The sequence below is a fragment of the Carcharhinus amblyrhynchos genome, chromosome 3 (genome assembly GCF_965287045.1).
Source record: "Carcharhinus amblyrhynchos chromosome 3, sCarAmb.v2.hapA, whole genome shotgun sequence".
Lineage (NCBI taxonomy): Eukaryota > Metazoa > Chordata > Chondrichthyes > Carcharhiniformes > Carcharhinidae > Carcharhinus > Carcharhinus amblyrhynchos.
Genome location: NC_137326.1, coordinates 48,252,281 through 48,271,179, shown reverse-complemented (window position 1 = coordinate 48,271,179; position 18,899 = coordinate 48,252,281). Strand labels below are relative to the sequence as shown.

Genomic DNA, 18,899 nt, shown 5'->3' with positions numbered 1-18,899 from the left:
GTCATCATTTAAGGCAGAGATGAGGAGGAATTTCTTCTTTAAGAAGACAGTGAATCTATAGAATTCTTTATCACAGGGAGCTGTAGAGTTGGATCATTAGGTAGGTTCAAGGCTGAGATAGGCAGACTTTTAATCAGTAAGGGAATCAAGTGTTATGGGGATAAAGTGAGAAAGCCATAATCTCATTGAATGGTAGAACAGACTCATCATTTCCCTACAGTGCGGAAGGAGGCCATTCAGCCCATCAAGTTTCAACTGATTCTCTGACAGACTATTTTACACAGGCCCTCTTTCCTGCCCTATCCCCATAACCTCACACATTTACCATGGCTAATTCCATGAACCTACACTCTTTGGATATTAAGGGGCAATGTAGCATGGCAAAAATAAACCTCGCTGCACACACAAATACCACACACAACATGGAACTTGTTCATTTTGAAAATCTGGATCTGGATGTTGGATCTGAATTAACTATTTTATTCTACTTTTGAATGAGTCTAATGTGTTATACATAGAAGGTTACAACACATTTGGCCCAGATTTTTAATATATCTGCTGCTTAGTACTTAAAATATGTCACTTTCATTCAAGAACTTTATTGGGATTGATATTTTGCCTCTTTTTGCCTCCGTTTTTAAAATTAGAATAAAACCCAAAAAAATCTGAAATAAATCAAACAATGGCAATATTCAGAACATTGTTCCTTGGTGCTGGTGGATTAAACTCAACATAATGATCACAAATTTAGGCCAGAACTCTCCATTCACCTGACGAAGGGGCAAACCCCAAAAGCTTGTGAGTTTACTATCAAATAAATGGGTTGGACTTAAACTTGATGTTAGAACATAAGAACATAAGAAATAGGAGCAGGAGTAGGCCATCTGGCCCTTCGAGCCTGCCCCGCCATTCAATAAGATCATGGCTGATCTGTCGTGGCTCAGTTCCACTTTCCCGCCCTCTCCCCATAACCCTTAATCCCCTCTCTTATCAAAAACCCATCAACCCGCTTCTTAAAAATATTTAGCGAGGCAGCCTCCACCACTTCAACGGGCAGAGAATTCCAGAGATTCACCACCCTTTGAGTGAAGAAGTTCCTCCTCAACTCCGTTCTGAACCGACCCCCCTTTATCTTGAGGCTGTGCCCCCTAGTCCTACTGTCTTTTTTGAGCGGGAAGAGTCTTTCCACCTCTATCCTATCCATCCCATTCATCATCTTATACGTCTCAATGAGATCTCCCCTCATTCTTCTAAACTCTAACGAGTACAAGCCTAGTTTATTCAGCCTCTCCTCATAGCTCAACCCCCTCAACTCCGGTATCAGCCTAGTAAACCTCCTCTGCACTCCCTCCAAGGCCAAAATATCCTTGCGCAGGTGCGGCGCCCAAAAACTGCACACAGTACTCCAGCTGCGGCCTCACCAATGCCCTATACAGCTGCAGCAAGACCTCCCTACTTTTATATTCAATCCCCCTCGCTATGAAGGCCAGCATCCCATTCGCCTTCCTGACCACCTGCTGCACCTGCAGGCTGGGTTTTTGCGACTCATGCACAAGGACCCCGAGGTCCCTCTGCACCGTCGCCTGCTGCAGTTTTTCGCCACGTAAGTAATAGTCCTTCCTACCATTCTTCCTACCAAAGTGGACCACCTCACACTTGCCAACATTAAATTCCATTTGCCATTTCCTGGCCCATTCGCCCAGCCTATCTAGATCCTTCTGCAGACTCTCCACACCCTCCGCACAATTTGCCTTTCCCCCAATCTTGGTGTCATCAGCAAATTTCGACACCCTACACTCGGTTCCCTCCTCCAGATCATCTATATAAATGGTAAATAGCTGAGGCCCCAGCACCGACCCCTGGGCGTTGTCAGACTTGTTACTGTGTTTACCCCAGTCCAACGCCAGCATCTCCACATCAGTAATGGGAGGAACATTCCATGCCTTATGTGCTAACCTCCCTGCCTCTGGTTCAGTAATCGAACAAGCTGAAGCATAGAAACAGCTTGTACTCTTTGTTGTGCAGAACAAGAGGGTAGACCTTGAAAAGTGACAAAAGTCTGTGAAAAAGTATAGTTGACATATTGTCTTGATCAATCAAATAATAATAGTCTACTTGGTATCATGATTTTTGATTACTGCTTGTCCTCAATAATTGTGGTCACTCTTTATGAAATAGTGTGTATCATTCAACATGATTTTTAGGGGATCATAGAATCCCTCCAGTGCAGAAGGGGGCCATTTGGCCCATCAAGTCTGCACCAACCACAATCTCACCCAGGGCCTATTCCCATAACCCTTCATATTTACCTTGCCCGACACCAGAGTTAATTTAGCACGGCCAATCAACCTAACCTGCACATCTTTGGACTGTGGGAGGAAACTGGAGCACCCAAAGGGGATCCACACAGACATGGGGAGAACATGCAAACTTCACACAGGCAGTGACCCGATGCTGGGATTGAACCCTGGTCCCTGGCACTGGGAGGCAGCAGTGCTAACCACTGTGCCACTATGCCACCCCACAAATGACAGATGAATATGCAAGTTAAACTCACAAGTGAACTCTTGTAGGGGTCAGAAAATTCATAAATTGAGTAATTTGAGTTCTACGGAACATGAGGTTTTCTCACTTTACGTTTGGATCACTTTTACTGTAATAAAGGAATGTTATCATCAGATGATGCAATACAGAATGTGACCATTGGGCCCAACCTGCCTATGCAAACTTAATGATAGAGCTATGCAATTAGTGCCACTCCTGTATCTTTCCCATAGCCTAAGTAATTTCCTTTTCTTCAAATAATTAGGAAGTTCCCTTACCACATAATGTCCTTTCATCACTCTTTCAGGCAGTGTTCACAACAACACATGGCCTAAAAAATTATTTTCTCATATTGCATCCACTTCTTTTGCCAATCATCTTAATTGGTTATTGACCTTTCTGTGATTGGTAGTAGTTTCTCCTTATTTAGCCAAGCAAAACCATTTCCTAATTTGAATACCTCTATCGAATCTCTCCTTGGTTCTTCTTCTCAGCTCTAAAATAAACAACTCCATCTTCTCTGGTATCTGCACATAACTGAAGTACCCCATCCCTGGAATCACCTACCTAAATCTCTTCTAAAACCTCTTGAAGGCCTTGACATTGTTTGTAAAGTGCAGTGCCCACAATTGAAGACAATACTTATGTTGATACTTCACCAATGTTTTATGAAGGTTTGTGAAGGCATATCTTTTGTGCTTTTGTACTCTATACATCAGTTCATAAAACCAAGGATTCTATATGCTTTTTAACAGTTTTCTCAACATTCTCCAACTTTCAAAGATTTATATAAATATATATACATCCCATCCCTCTACCCTGCATCACATTTAACCTTGAAGCATATAGTGTATATATTGGTCTCCTCATTCTTTCTCCAAAAGTGTATAAGTTCAAATGGCTTTTATTATGACTGTTGTTGTCAACTAATTGATCAAGGATAATTCCCATGATCATCAATTACTCCATTAATATTGGATCATAAGACCACCAGAAGGGAAAAAGGTCAGTTATATGGATCTCAGTTTTTCTACCATTTCTGTTTCTTTAACAATTAACATTGGCAAGGCCAGCATTTGTTCCCCATTCTGAATTGCCCTTGAACTGAGTGTCTTATTAGGCCATTTCAGAGGGCAGTGAAGTACCAATCACATTTCTATGGGTCTGGAATCACATGTGGACCAGACAAAGTAAGGATGGCAGATTTCCTTCCCTAAAGGGGCATTGATGAACCAGGTGAGTTTTTACAATAATTGATGATAGTTGTTGTATTCAGTATTACTGAGACTGGCTTTATACTCCAGATTTATTAATTCATTTAATTCAAATTCCATCATGGTGGGATTTGAACCCACGTCCCTAGAGAATTAGTTTAGGCCTCCTGGATTACTAGTCCGGTGACATTGCCCATATGCCACCATCCTCTCCCAAATGATGTTGATGTTTATCAATCCAACAATATTTATCAGGCAACTTGATGAGAATAAAGATAAGTATCTAATATGTAATGTTTTAGTTTTCCACTGCAGGCATGAATCACCTTTTGTTAATGCATCTTCCAGCCTAATTGTATTAAGGGGCTGAATAACCTGTTTCCAGTGACTGCATGATCACTTGGCACATCTTGCGGATGCACTTTCATGACTAGAAATCCCCAGAATGTACATTTCATAATTTAGCCATTGTATTGACAAGGATAAACTGTTTCAATGAGTTTGTGACAAAAATAAAATACCAGAAGCACAGACCCATTTCAGTGCATTAAAGATACATTGTCCAATGATATTAATTCAAAACTTTTACCATATTAATTCCTGTATAGATAAATGTTTCTAAACAAGAAAAGTTCTGGTGTATTTTAGGCATGCATCTGACATATGAAACATTTTTAATGCTGGGGAGAGTGGCAATCTAAATGGTTATAGTAACAAGATTTACACATGTATTGTTATGGCAACAGTACACATGATGAGGACTGACTTGGAGTCAACACGTTGTTTGCATTACCTTTAAGGTCATTAGCAGAGAGTTGTTATGAGCTGAAATTAGCTTTGCCAACTCTGGTTGCACATATTGCTGGAGTTTTAATCACATGACCTCCCACCTTCAACTTCTTCCTCCGCCCCAAGCAGACAACTAGATTATGTTTCCATCGCCAAGATTCTTAAAATTCAAAAAAGAAATCAAAGAAAATTAAAACAACACCATTTTTAATGCCCATTTTTTTTTCTGTTTGGTTCTTCATTGCAGTGTCCAGGAGAGATTAATCTTCAATTCTTGGAGAGTCCATGACAATCCTGGAGATTTGGCAACCCCATGATTTCCCAGAAAGGGGGCCAATTCAATATTCATTTTCAAAAGGAAACTATAAAGCTTTAAAAATGAAATAATTTAATGGTTGTGGGGAACCAGAGTTCTTTCAACGAGAATGCACCATGTTAAAAGTGTCCCATACATTCAATCAGAACCACAGATGCGCTCATTGCGTTTTGGCCCTCCAGAGTTGCAGCTGGAAAGTGGAGTTTGCAGCACCCTGTCATACCTGAGACAGCCTCTTGGGGGCGCAGGCAATTCCCGCATCTCTACGCATGCGCGCCGCGCTCCGAGTGCGTGTACCCCCCACAATGCACTGCGATAAACAACCAAGATGGCGGAGGAAGAAGACGGAGGAGGCGATGAGCGAGACAACCGGCTGCTGCCAGTGCCCGGTAATGACTGCCAGCCCGGGTGTAGTAGTAGTAGTAGCAGCAGTAGCAGGAGGAGGAGGAGGAGGAATGGGGATGAGGGGAGTACTGGACCCCCGAGAGCTGGCAGAGGGCTTGGGACCGAGTGAGGCTGCAGAGCGCCGCCGACAAAGCGAAAGGGAAAGAAAGTGCTTGAGGGAGAAGGAAAGATTGGGTGGGGTGGGGTGGGGGTGGGGGTGGGGGAGGAAGGATAAGAGTGGGACGGGAAGGAAAGTGGGGTGGGGAGGGAAATAGAGACAGGGCATTGGAAGGAGGGGGATGGGGAGAGACCGGCGGAAGAAGGGCAGGGGGAAGGAAGGAGGGGACAGAGATGGGGAAAGAAGGGCAGTGGAGGGAGGGGGGTCAGTAGCAGCAGCAGGAGTAAGTCAGGAGGGATGGGATGGAGACAGGCAGAAAGGAGGGAAGGAAACGGGAGGGGACAGAGGCAGGGGAAGATAGGGTGGTTGAAGGAAAGAGGAGGGCACAGATGTGAGGAAAAAGGGAGAGTAGAAGGATGGGGAAGAGAACAAACGGAAAGGATGGCTGAGGGGAGAAGGATGGGAACAGGGGGATAAAGATGTACTGGAGAGTGTGAGACAGGAGGAGTGGTGTGGAGTAGCAATGGAAGGAAGGTGGGGAGTGGTGTCTTATCTGGGGAAGGAAGATGAGGAGGGGTGGGTTCTGGGGAAGGAAGAGGGAAAGTAAGGAGTGAAGGTGTGAGTAAAAGAGAGGGGATTTGGACAGGGAAGAAGTGCATTGGGGTGACGGACAAAGGCAGTCCTTTGCCCCTTGCTGCTAACACATCCTGTGGTTATTAATTTGTGTAACCATTGAAATATTTCAATGCTGACAGGTCTCTGTGCTCATAGGATTGATTAATGCAGCAAAAGGATTGGTCAAATCCACAGCTGATTTTATTAGTGATAATGAATCATTTTGTCTTCAAATTCATTGAGGTTTGGAGATAACCATGTCTTATGTTTCTGATTATGCTAAGAGGAGGGTATTGTACTAAGAAAACAGTCCATTGATAACTGGTGTTGTTGTTATTGCTCGTTAAGATCAAGCGTAGCTCAGGTGGTAACACACTTTCTCAATGGCCAGCAACAGTGGAAGTTGAGAAAACCATGGAGATCTAGGTAAACAGATCATTTAAAAAGTCATAAACAGGCACAGCAAATAATCGTAAAGGTTAGAAATGTGTGGGTTAGGTTGATTGGCCATGCTACATTGACCCTAGTGTCAGGGAGATTAGCAGGGTAAATGCGTGGGGTTACGTAAATGGGGCCCGGCCGGGATTGTGATTGATGCCACAATCGATGGGTTGAATGTACTGTACTATAGGGATTCTATGAATGCTGCCCCTTACATCCAGAAGGACAGAGCACAAGGAGGTAGAAGTCATGTTTCAACTGCACAAATCCCTACTGATCAAATCACATCTGTGGTATTGTGAGCAGTTCTGGACACCACAGCTGAGGAAGTATATATTGGCCTTGGTGGGAATGCAGTGTAGGTTTATCAGAATGATACCTGGACTCCAAATATTAAACAGAGTTTTCAAAACTGGGGGAGTACTCTGTGGAAATTAAGGTTTAAGGACTGATTTGATTGAAGATTTTAAAATGAGGGAAGTAGAAAGGCTGGAGAAACTATTTCTGCAAGTTAGAAAGTCTAGGAGCCAGCCATTTCAAGATCGAGGTAGGAAATGCTTCTTAGAGGGTGGAAGTAATTAGGAACACTCTTTGCACTTAACAATTGATCTAGTATCAATTGTTAGCTTTAAAACTGAGATTGATAGATTTGTTTACAGCCAAAAAAAAGAGGCATGAGCCAGAGTTGAATTACAGAGCATACTCAAGAGATTAAATAGTCTACTATTCCTGCTATGTTACCACTTTGAAGTCTTGAGCATTACTGTGCTGTGTGTGCGCTGCACTTTCAAGGTGTCACCTTTCACTTTGAAGGTTAACATTGAGACCCTTCTCTTGCTCAGATCAATAGAGAAAGTCCTCTGATCAAGATCCCTCTAATTTTTCCTTGTTGTCCGACTTAAAGTGCACTGGTCCTTCACGTTTATTTTGGCAGCCACAGATAAGAACATAAGAAATAGGAGCAGGAGTAGGCCATCTAGCCCTTCGAGCCTGCCCCGCCATTCAATAAGATCATGGCTGATCTGAAGTGGCTCAGTTCCACTTTCCCGCCTTCTCCCCATAACCCTTAATCCCTTTGCCTACCAAAAACCGATCTACCCTCGTCTTAAATATATTTAGCGAGGCAGCCTCCACCACTTCAACAGGCAGAGAATTCCAGAGGTTCACCACCCTTTGAGTGAAGAAGTTCCTCCTCAACTCTGTTCTAAACTGCACCCCCCCCCCTATCTTGAGGCTGTGCCCTCTAGTCCTACTGTCCTTTCTGAGCAGGAAGAACCTCTCCACCTCTACCCTATCCATCCTATTCATCATCTTGTACATCTCAATGAGATCTCCCCTCATCCTTCTAAACTCTAACGAGTACAAGCCTAGTTTATTCAGCCTCTCCTCATAGCTCAACCCCCTCAACTCCGGTATCAGCCTAGTGAACCTCCAAGGCCAAAATATCCTTGCGCAAGTGTGGCGACCAAAACTGCACACAGTACTCCAGCTGTGGCCTCACCAGTGCCCTGTACAGTTGCAGCAAGACCTCCCTACTTTTATATTCAATCCCCCTCGCTATGAAGGCCAGCATCCCATTTGCCTTCCTGACCACCTGCTGCACCTGCAGGCTGGGTTTTTGCGACTCATGCACAAGGACCCCCAGGTCCCTCTGCACCGTAACATGCTGCAGCTTTTCGCCACGTAAGTAGTAGTCCTTCCTACCATTATTCCTACCAAAGTGGACAACCTCACACTTGCCAACATTAAATTCCATTTGCCAGTTCCTCACCCATTCGCTCAGCCTATCTAGATCCCTCTGCAGACTTTCCACACCCTCAGCACAATTTGCCGTTCCACCAATCTTTGTGTCATCAGTAAACTTCGACACCTTACACTCGGTTCCCTCCTCCAGATCATCTGTATAAATGGTAAATAGCTGAGGCCCCAGCACCGATCCCTGGGGCACTCCACTAGTCACCAACCGCCAATCCAAATAGGACCCATTGACACCCACTCTCTGCCTCCTATTTGACAGCCAATCCCCTATCCACACTAACACCCTACCCCCAACTCCATGCCCCCTAACCTTCTGTAACAGCCCTTGTGCAGCACCTTATCAAACACCTGAAAATCAAGAAACACCACATCCACCGGTTCCCCTCTATCCACCGCACTAGACACATCCTCATAGAATTCCAATAAATTCATTAGACACGACTTCCCCTTAACGAAACCGTGCTGCGTCTGCTCTATGAAACGATTCTCCTCAAGATGCCTCGCTATTTTCTCCTTAATTACGGATTCAAGTATTTTACCTACCACCGACGTTAAACTAACCGGCCTATAATTCCCTGCCTTTTGCCTATTACCCTTTTTAAACAATGGCGAAACATTAGCCGTTTTCCAATCTTCCGGCACTTCCCCGGAATCGAGCGAGGTTTGGAAAATAATCATCAAGGCATCCACTATCACCTCCGCCGTTTCTTTCAGAACCCTTGGATGCATTCCATCCGGTCCTGGGGACTTGTCCACCATCAGTCCCTCTAGTCTGTCTAGCACTGCCTTTCTAGTAACAATAATGTCATTCAGGCCCTCCACTCCTACCACCTTTCCATCGTTAACACCCCGCAAACTAGTCACGTCCTCCTCCGTGAAGACCGAAGCAAAAAAGTTATTCAAGGCCTCAGCCATTCCCTCATCCCCTGCCGCTAAATCCCCCCTCTCATCCTCTAAGGGTCCAACCTTTAAATAGCAACAGTTCGTCCCTGGGTGGTCTCGAACCACCAACCTTTCGGTTAACAGCTGAACGCGCTGACCAATTGCGCCACAGAAACTGAGATGCTAATTTAAAGCGACTGATTTCTGATTGGTTTGCACAGAAGCGTTGGGTTACTGCACGACTGCGCCACCTTTTCTCCCTCATTCAATGTTGCTAAAACAAAGATAATCCTTTCGTTATTACTTTGTTAGAATTTGTGTGGAAATTATGATTCCATTCTCAGATACGTTGTTTGTGACTGTAAGCTTGTTGAGGCATCCTAAAGTTGTGGAAGTTGTTTTATCACTTGATAGAACATAGAAAAACTACAGCACAAACAGGCCCTTCAGCCCATAAGTTGTACGGATGATATCCATACCTACTAGGCTTACCTATAACCCTCAATTCTATTAAGTTCCATGTCGTCATCCAGAAGTCTCTTGAAAGACCCTATTGAATTTGCCTCCACGACCACCGACAGCAGCCAATTCCACTCTGAGTGGAAAACTTACCCTGATATCTCCTCTGTACCTACTCCCTAGCACCTTAAACCTGTGTCCTCTCGTAGCAACCATTCCAGCCCTTAGAAAAAGCCTCTGAGAATCCACCCGACCTATACCTCTCAACATCTTACACACTTCTGTCAGGTCACCTCTCATCCTTCGTCTCTCTAAGGAGAAAAGACCGAGCTCCCCCAACCTATCCTCATAAGGCATGCCACCCAATTCAGGCAACATCCTTGTAAATCTCCTCTGCACCCTTTCAATAGCTTCCACATCCTTCCCATCAGAACAGATATTGAAGCACCCGAATTTATTGAATTGCCTTGGCTAAAATTGAGAAAAAAAATCAACTTGTTCCCAAATCTAATTGCTTTAAACATTGACTGAAGATAGAATCTGGATGAATGTAATCTACATTCTTTCAAAAAGAGAGCAGATCTGGCCAGAGGTTGACCTGTGAAATTATACTACAAAGTTCAGAGCGGAGGACAGAAAATGTAGTCATTTGTAAATTGCATAAAAATCTAGTTCTTTGTTTTCATTGGATTCTGTCTATATTTGAAGAGCTGGCAAAAAATACTCAGATTTAAATTATATAATAATTTAGGGTGGCACATTCAGAATATTGTGTTTTTAGCAAATCAATGTGATTTCAGCCATGCTTTGTTTCTACCTAGTTACTTCAAATTTGGACTTTTTGCCCCCTCTCCATTTCCTTCTGAACTCCTGTCTCGTTTCCTCTTGTTTTTTTAGTCTAGATCTATCTCCCAACCAAAAGGTTTGGTATTTTGTGACACGCACGTGTGTATGTCTGCGTGTGAGCGAGTGGGTGTCAACAGCTGAAGATTTGAAAAAATTACTCAATTCTTATTCTGTGTTGCACATGAAGTATAGCTTCAAGTCATTGTGTTAATAAAAAAAGGAGCGAAAAAGGAAACTATTGCCTAGAAGTGCAGCAAAAATATTTCAACGGGGGATGTACAAGGCAGTACTTTGGAAAACCTTGAACATTTTGATCTCAACATAAAACCCATTGGAAATGAAAGTTCAGTTATTAAGCTGCCTATGTTGAGGGAGGGTTGTCAGTGGGAAGTGAAATTTCGCGTATTAAATCTTCCCTAGAAATTATCAACTTAAAGGAATCATTCCATGAAATGTAGTTTGCTGTAGATAATGTCACTGTATTGGAAGCACAGTTTCCAGAAATGCCAGTAAGATAGCAAATATAACTGTTTTGCAAGAGACCGTGAAGGAAATGAGATTTAAATTTGCAATACAATGGACTATGTTCAAATCTGCGATAATATCTACTCTCTTGTGTGAGACATGGACTACCCACTCCAGACACTTTTAATGCCCATGATGTTTCAATGCATCTCATTTGGCGAGGTTCCAAATGAGATGCAGTGAAACATCATGGGCATGAAAAAAGACTAAGTGCCCAACACTGAGGTACTTCAACGAGCAAAAATGTCTAGAATTTAAATCTTTTGTCTATGATCACTCTATTTAAGCAGAGCTTATTTAAGCAGAACTTAAATAGAGTGATCATAGCACAAAAGACTGACAATAAAAACCCTAAGGTGGTCATGAATTCATCACTTAAACCTGGACTTCCTGTAAGGGAGGGAAGATTAAGATATTCTGAAGCTGAATCTCGTGACATTCCCACTAGATTGGGAGAAAAATGCACAAAAAAGAACAACCTTGGAAGTGATTTCAAGTAATGGCATCGTTTCCTTTGAACATTAAAAAAATACAGGCAGTTAAGGACAAAAGGCAAATTAGAAAGACTGGGAAGTCCCAACAAAATCAGAGTTTATCCTCACCCACATTGAAAAGCCACGCAGGTCTGCAGTTAGGCTCCACAGCCACATTTGAACACAACAGGTAACTGTGCCTGCTTCAACAACAAATGGAAACTGATAATGATGGGAAGTATACAGCGTAAATGGATTATGATTTTCAGTAGATTGCATTGCTGATTTAACTCTAGCAGTGCCATTTTCCACCTGAATACTGCTGTTGATGCTTATTCCAAAACGCCCCAGAACCTGAGCATGTTTTCAATAGCTGAAAGAACGGGCTCACAATTATATAAAGGGATTGTCACCCACTTTTAGGTTAGTTACTGATTTGATTTCTACTGGCTGTTGCTGAGCTAGTAAAACGTTTTCAAGATTTCTATGGTTAATTCTAAATTGCTAAAGCCTACATGGAGTGTTGTGGCAAGCAGAGAAGGTTTGGATAATCTTTTAAGGATTCGTCTCTCACTACTTTCTCCCAGTCAAGGGTGGTGTAGTTTTTCCCTGGACTTAAGCATTTAAGGGAGATTGAGCAATGGCAACATGAGGATGACAGGCTGCTCAAAGAGCGAGGGGGAGAAAGGCTCTCAATAGAAGGCCATATTGACCCAGGATTTTCCAGAAAGAACTCTTCTTCCGCAATGACAAACAAGAGCGGTATGTGACATCTCGCTTCATTAGGGAGGTATTTAATGAAAGCCAACTCTTCCAAGCAGATCGGCAGTCTTTGAAGATGGCTATGATGTCTGGTTTCTTCCAGAATGAACACTTCCAACTTCAATATTAGCAAATCAAATAATTGAGGGTAGCCATTACAATATATTCTTGTGTTTCTAGTATTTTATGTAATGTTAGCAACAAATGTTAATCTTGCTAACATTTTGGATAATTGAGATGTGATTTGTAGTTTGCAACTGCTACAATCACAGTATTCAGAAGTGGTTACGTCAAGGTCTATGTATTCAAATGTTTTCTGAGTACGACACAACATGAATTTATAAAGGAAATACAATTTTTGTGATTGTTTTAAAATCAAATATTAGTTTCTGTCCACTGAAAATTTGTTGAATCTTTTTGCCCATGCTGCTCAGTATACATATTCCTACAGAAGGTCTTTCTGAAGAAGTGACAGGGCCTAATTAGTTATTAAAAAAAACTTTGGAATGATCTGTGCTCACAAAAGGTGTGATTCGAAATGCAAAAATGTTTTTACCACCCATCCTGTTTCTACCTGGATGTAGCCCCAGTATGAAGCTTTTCTTGATCCGTCCTCTGGTTTGCATATGTGTAGTGTCATCTATTGCTTAAGTAACAATGAGAGAAAGTACTTATGATGGAACAACAGTTAATGAGCAATTTGAAGAACTGGAGGGAAAAATTAATTGGAAGGAAAGGCTTAGAGTGTAGTGTTACTATCTAGTTTAATAAGGATTGGCTGTGCTTTACTGGATATTTCCATTACTGCAGCTGTGTCCCCATCACTTAAAATTAACATATCAATTAAAATTAACTTGTGTTGAGGATTGGGATGCAGTGTGAAATCATAGCTGACAAATCTTTACCATGTACTTGAGGTATAGTGAGGATGTACCAATTCGAATATTACTGGTGTTCTGCAAGAAACTGCCATATCCACAGTAGCCACTAGATGAAGTTGGTGTCATTTTAAACAAAATATTTTAAAGCTGTAATTGAGCTGTTAGAATACATTAAACCCAACAGCTAAGTGTATGAGATGGTGGCAGTGTTGCTTGATGCACACTTCAACCCTTTCTTTATAATACCTGTTTCCACTTCAGTCTTACGTGGATATAGTCTCTTCAAAAATAAGGTTGTATATTGTATAGAAATTCTGGTACAATAGATGCAGCTGGTTTATACTTAGCTTATTTCCTTCAGGGGTAGGTGATTGGGGGGAGTGCAGCTGATCTTTTTGATGTTCCCAGGTAAGGAAATAGAAAATCAACCAGAATTTTCTCTCCCATCACTACTGTTGAGGAACAGGTTATTATACAAAATAATCTCTGGAGACCCAGCGTAGAACAATCGTATATTAGCCAACATGTTGGGAGAGCACAACTTCTGACAAAGATCTTCTGAAACAGACTCGCCCTAGCTGAAGAACAATATGATATTTATACATTGTAGGTCATGTAGGCAAGACATTATATGCATTCCAATATTGTCTAGTTTAGGTTTTACATTGAACAATTTGTGGATGTTTATATGGCAGGATGTCTGCTATCCCAAGTATGGGATGGCTATGTCTGTCTTGTCTCCGTTTGGTATCTCTAAACCTTTTCTCTAGTGTTTTTGCTACCAGGCTTGGCCTTGCACTGCTAGCTTTTTGTGAATTCGGGCCATCTAAGTATTACAGAGATCTTCAGGCATACTAGCTAGTTGTTCACCGACATAAGCAGTCTTTGTTTATATCAGCATGTTATTTTCCCCTGATTGTGGAATTTTGAGGCCCCATCAATTGTGAGATTGCGCCATAACCTTTTTGCAAAGTATTGTGACGTTTCGGTACTTTCACAGGGGAATTTATCTCAAAATTATTTTATATAGTCTTTGCAAGTTTCAATTGCATGGTTTTTGCAAGCAGAATCCATTTTTTGGTTTGCATTTGTGCTTGCTTGTTTAAGCAATTTGTTTCTGCTCTTGAGTTTTGTCTGGGTCATCTGGGCAACCGCAACTCCAATCTGCTTGCAGCAAGGTCCAACAAACAAATAAGATAAATGGGGAGTTAACCACAATGTCCCTTTCATCCATCTATACAACTGGAAGGGATTTTGGTTTCATGTCTCATTCATGGAACACTTCTGACAATGCAGCATTTGAATTTCTGCATTTAGGTGTCAATCTAAATTTTGTGCTCAAGTTGTGGAGTTGAATCCATCATCCTGATTAAGGAGCCTATGTTTCTACAGAGAAAAATAATTGAAAATTAAAGCATTGTAAGATACCTACTTTTGTGAATTCCAAATATAAGACCAAAGATGTAGGAGCAGAATTAAGCCACTCGGCCCATTTGAGTCTGATCCACCATTCAATTGTGGCTGATATTTTTCTCATCCCCCTTTTTTCCCCATAACCCCTGATCCCCTTATTAATCAAGAACCTATCTATCTCTGCCTTAGAGACACTCAATGACCTGGCCTCCACAGCCTTCTGCAGCAAAGAGTTCCATAGATTCACCACTCTGGCTAAAGAAATTCCTCCTCATCTCTGTTTTAAAGGATCACCCCTTTAGCCTGAGGTTATACCCTCTGGTTTTAATTTTTCTTACTAGTGAAACGTCCACTCGATATAGGCCTCGCAGTATCCTGTAAGTTTCAATAAGATCCTTCTAAATTCCAACAGTACAGACCCAGAGTTCTCGAACATTCCTCATACACCTGGCTCTTCATTCAAGGGATCATTCTTGTGAACTTCCTCTGGACCCTTTCCAAGGCCAGCACATTCTTTCTTAGATATGGCACCCAAAACTGCTCACAATACTCCAAATTGTCTGACCAGACCCTTATACAGCCTCAGTAGTACATTCCTGCTCTTGTATTCTAGTCCTCTCAACATGAATTCTAACATTGCATTTGCCTTCCTAACTGCCAACTGAACCTGCACGTTAACCTTCAGAAAATCTTGAACAATGACTTCCAAGTCCCTTTGTGTTTCTGATTTCTTAAGCATTTTCCCATTTAGAAAATAGTGTCTGCCTCCATTCTTCTTTCCAGTGCATAACCTCTCACTTTTCCACATTGTATTCCATCTGCCACTTCTTCGTCCACTCTCTTAACCTGTCCAAGTCCTTCTGAAACCCCCTGCTTCCTCAATACTACCTGACCCTCTACATTTCTTTATTATCTGCAAACTTAGCAACAGTGCCTTCAGTTCCTTTTTCTAAATCGTTAATATGTATTGTGAAATGTTGTGGTCCCAGCACCGACCCCTGAGCCACACCACTAGTCACTGGCTGTCATCCTGAAAAAGACCCTTTTATTTCCACACTCTGATTTCTGCCAGTTAGCCAATCCTCTATCCATGCCAGAATCTTTCCCTTAACACCATGGGCACTTACTTAACAGTCTCCTATGCAGCACCTTGTCAGCGGCCTTCTGGAAATCTAACTAAATCATATCCACTGGTTCTCCTTTATCTAACTTCCTTGTTACCTCCTCAAAGAACTGTAACGAATTTGTCAGACATGACCTCCCATTGATGAAGCTGTCCTGATTCAGTCCTGTTTTATCTTGCACTTCCAAGTAGTCTGTGATCTCATCTTTAGTAATGGACTCTAAAATCTTGCCAATGACCAAAGTCAGGCTAACTGGCCTATAACTTCCTAAACTGCTGCCTTCTCAAAAACGATGATACATTAGCTATTTTCCAGTCCTCTAAGATTGTCCCTGCCCCCAGTGATTCCTGAAAGATCACCACCAATGCGTCCACAATTTCCTCAGCTATCTCTTTTAAAACCCTGGAGTGTAGTCCATCCAGTCCAGGTGATTTATCCTTTCAGTTTCCCCAGAACCACCTCCTTAGTGATGGTCACTACACTCACCTTTGTCCCTGATTCTCCTGGAGTTCTGGCGTTCCACTGGTGTCTTCTACTGTGAAGACTGATGAAAAGTAGATGTGCAGATTATGTTGATTGGCCATGTTAAATTGCCCCTTGGTGTCAGGGGGATTAACAGAGTAAATACGTGGGGTTATGGGGATAGGATCTGGGTAGGATTGTTATCGGTGTGGGCTCAGTGGGCTGAATGGCCCCCTGCACTGTAGGGATTCTATGAATTCTACCAAAACATACTAAATCATTCTTTGTGCACCAATTATCAATGAAAAACAATTGCAGTGAAACATAAATGAAAGTGTTTTTCCATATTTAATGTGGATTTGAGAGTTTAGTACTGAATAGGCTTAAATACATTTGGGCCAATGAAATACTTCTAAATTAAATAGTTATTATTACTGTAATCTTCATAAAATATATTCCCAAATTTCAAATTGCTGCTAACTTCTCTAATTCCTACAATCTTAACAAGCAATTTAATTGTATTACTGCAATCAAATAACTTAGAAAAAGGAGAAAGGCTTCATTTGTCATAACGGTTAGGCAGGTAACTTCTATTCAATCTAGGTGAGGAAACCTGGAATGAAAATAAACCATTCAGATTGAAATGGACATAATTTTTACAAATCATAGGTGAATTGCCACATTGTGGTAGTTTCTTTGAGAGCTTTGTAAAGTTCTGTCATGTGGTTTCCACCAAAGCTCAATACAGTGAAGCCCAGGAGATGTATTTTACCATTTACCTTTAAATTATTCAGTGATTCATTGCCTTCTGTGGATGATATTTCTGTGGCATATCAGTGCTATTATATTGTGTTTGAGCATTGCTATCAATATTTGTCCTTATAAACTGTTATTCCTCACCAAAAAATTCTATTCCTTTCATTTATTTTATCTATAAGTTTGTTTATATTTTCACCTGCAGATCTCTGTGAACTGCTTATTACAAAGAAAGTTAAGTCTTATAAAGCACCTCAACTCACTTTTAAAAGGTGCACAGGGTGACTTGCCAAATAGTTGCCGATTTGTTGGAAAGGGGAACTCAGCACAGAGATTGATTTATGGTTTACAGTAGTCTAGACCCTAATTGTTATCACCCAGGGCCAAGAGTCCATTGTTCACAAGTTCAGATACCACTGTGAAGAGTTGTGAAATGAACTAATACTGTATGCAAACCATGCAATGTCACTTTAATGGCCCAGATCTTCCAGTCAGAGTCTAGACGTATCCCAGAAGATGTGGTACAGGACTCCTCAGTAGTCCCAAAACATTTACTCTGTGAGAACTGTCTGCAAATTTTTAACTTCTAAGGGAAATTTCATGGGACATCCTGAAAATGCTCCAACTCAAATAAGAGTGCGAGACTCTGGACAGAACCAAATAGCAAGCCCCCAACATCCATCTCTCTGTTTCACCTCCCCCAATCTGGTGAGACCACATTTGGAATATTGCAAGCAATTTTGGACCTCATATCTAAAGAAGGATACGTTGGTCTTGGAGCGCGTTCAGAGAAGGTTCAGAGGAATGAAAAGCTTGATGTACGAGGAGTGTTTGAGGACTCTGGGTCTGGACTCGATGGGGTTTAGAATGATGAAAGGTTTTCTCTGTGAAAATTACAGAATATTGAAAGGCCTAGATAGACGAAGATGTTTCCATTAGTAAGAGAGACTAGGATCTGAGGGCACAACATCAGAGTAAAGATGCAACCCTTTAGAACCGAGATGAAGAGGAATTTCTTCAGCCAGAGAATGGTGAATCTATGGAATTTGTTACTATAGAAGGCTGTGGAGGCCGGGTCATTGAGTGTATTTAAGAGAGGTAGATAGGTTCTTGATAAGAGGGCCAAAGGTTACAGGGAAAAGGCAGGAGAATGGGGTTGAGAAACATATCAGCTACATTTGAGTCTGCTCTGCCATTCAGTGGGTCAATGGCCTAATTCTGCTCTTATATCTTATAGTCTTATTCCTGTATCCATTTTCTTAAATCTTTCCTGGAGCCTCAAAGCCTTCACACCTTTCTTGAAGTGAGGTGCCCAGAATTGGACACATTGGTCCCACCTCAACTGGAGCAAAGTTTTATAAAGATTATCTTGTAACTGTTCAACAATATTGTGAAGTTTTCTCTTTCTATTATTAGATGAAGATGACTTTGCTGAAATGGAGGTGGAAGACCATGACAGTGAAGGGACTGAAAAACCAAGCACCATCAATTTTGATCCTAGCTTACCAACTGCACATTCTGTATGTACAAAAAATGCAAAACATTAAAATTGTAAGAGTGACGGGATTTGTTTCTATAAACAGCTGCTTTCAAGCTTGCATCTTGCGTTGTAATATTTTGAGTATGGGAAACAATGGAGTAAGTACATTTAAGTCCCTTGTATTACTGAGTAAGGTGAGCAAGGAAAGAATACCTTAATGTATCTTCAGCATGACCCCAGATTGCTCCAACTAGGTTGTTACTGTCTGCATGACTTGATATGTTTGCCATAATTAGGTCGCTGCCAACAATGAATTTTGTCAGCTTTCAAGTGGGGGAAGAAAATCAAGTTAATACTTCGTGTGTAATTTCTGTTGAAATACAATTCTTTCCACTTCTTGCATGGTTTGCTATAAATTGAATTGAAAAATTAGTAAGCAAACTGCATTGAGAATGAAAATCCATGTGGCGTATTAATCATTTGGAAACATCAGCTCTGAATTGCTCATTAGCCTGGGTCACTGATCCAGTGGCATTACCACGATACTGCCTCCAATTGTTAAACATAAAGTAGGCAGAGAATAACTTTGATCAACTTCTGTTTCAAAAGTTACATGTAAGTGGAAAAACATAGTGCTGATTTTATCCAATCGTTACT

At 41.6% G+C, this 18,899-nt stretch overlaps 1 protein-coding gene and 1 non-coding gene across 2 annotated transcripts in view; one reads left to right on the top strand and one right to left on the bottom strand.

The window, feature by feature from the left end:
- The first annotated feature begins 5,163 nt into the window (after window positions 1-5,163).
- crbn (cereblon) overlaps window positions 5,164-18,899 on the top strand; it is a 38,558-nt gene continuing 24,822 nt past the window's right edge. The window contains exons 1-2 of the mRNA XM_080183815.1: window positions 5,164-5,252; window positions 18,179-18,282. Of these exons, the coding sequence (XP_080039941.1) occupies window positions 5,192-5,252; window positions 18,179-18,282 (165 nt within the window). The 5' untranslated portion in view covers window positions 5,164-5,191. The remainder of the gene's footprint in view (window positions 5,253-18,178; window positions 18,283-18,899) is intronic.
- trnan-guu (transfer RNA asparagine (anticodon GUU)) lies at window positions 9,164-9,237 on the bottom strand. Its single transcript has one exon. It is a non-coding gene; the product is annotated as a tRNA-Asn (tRNA).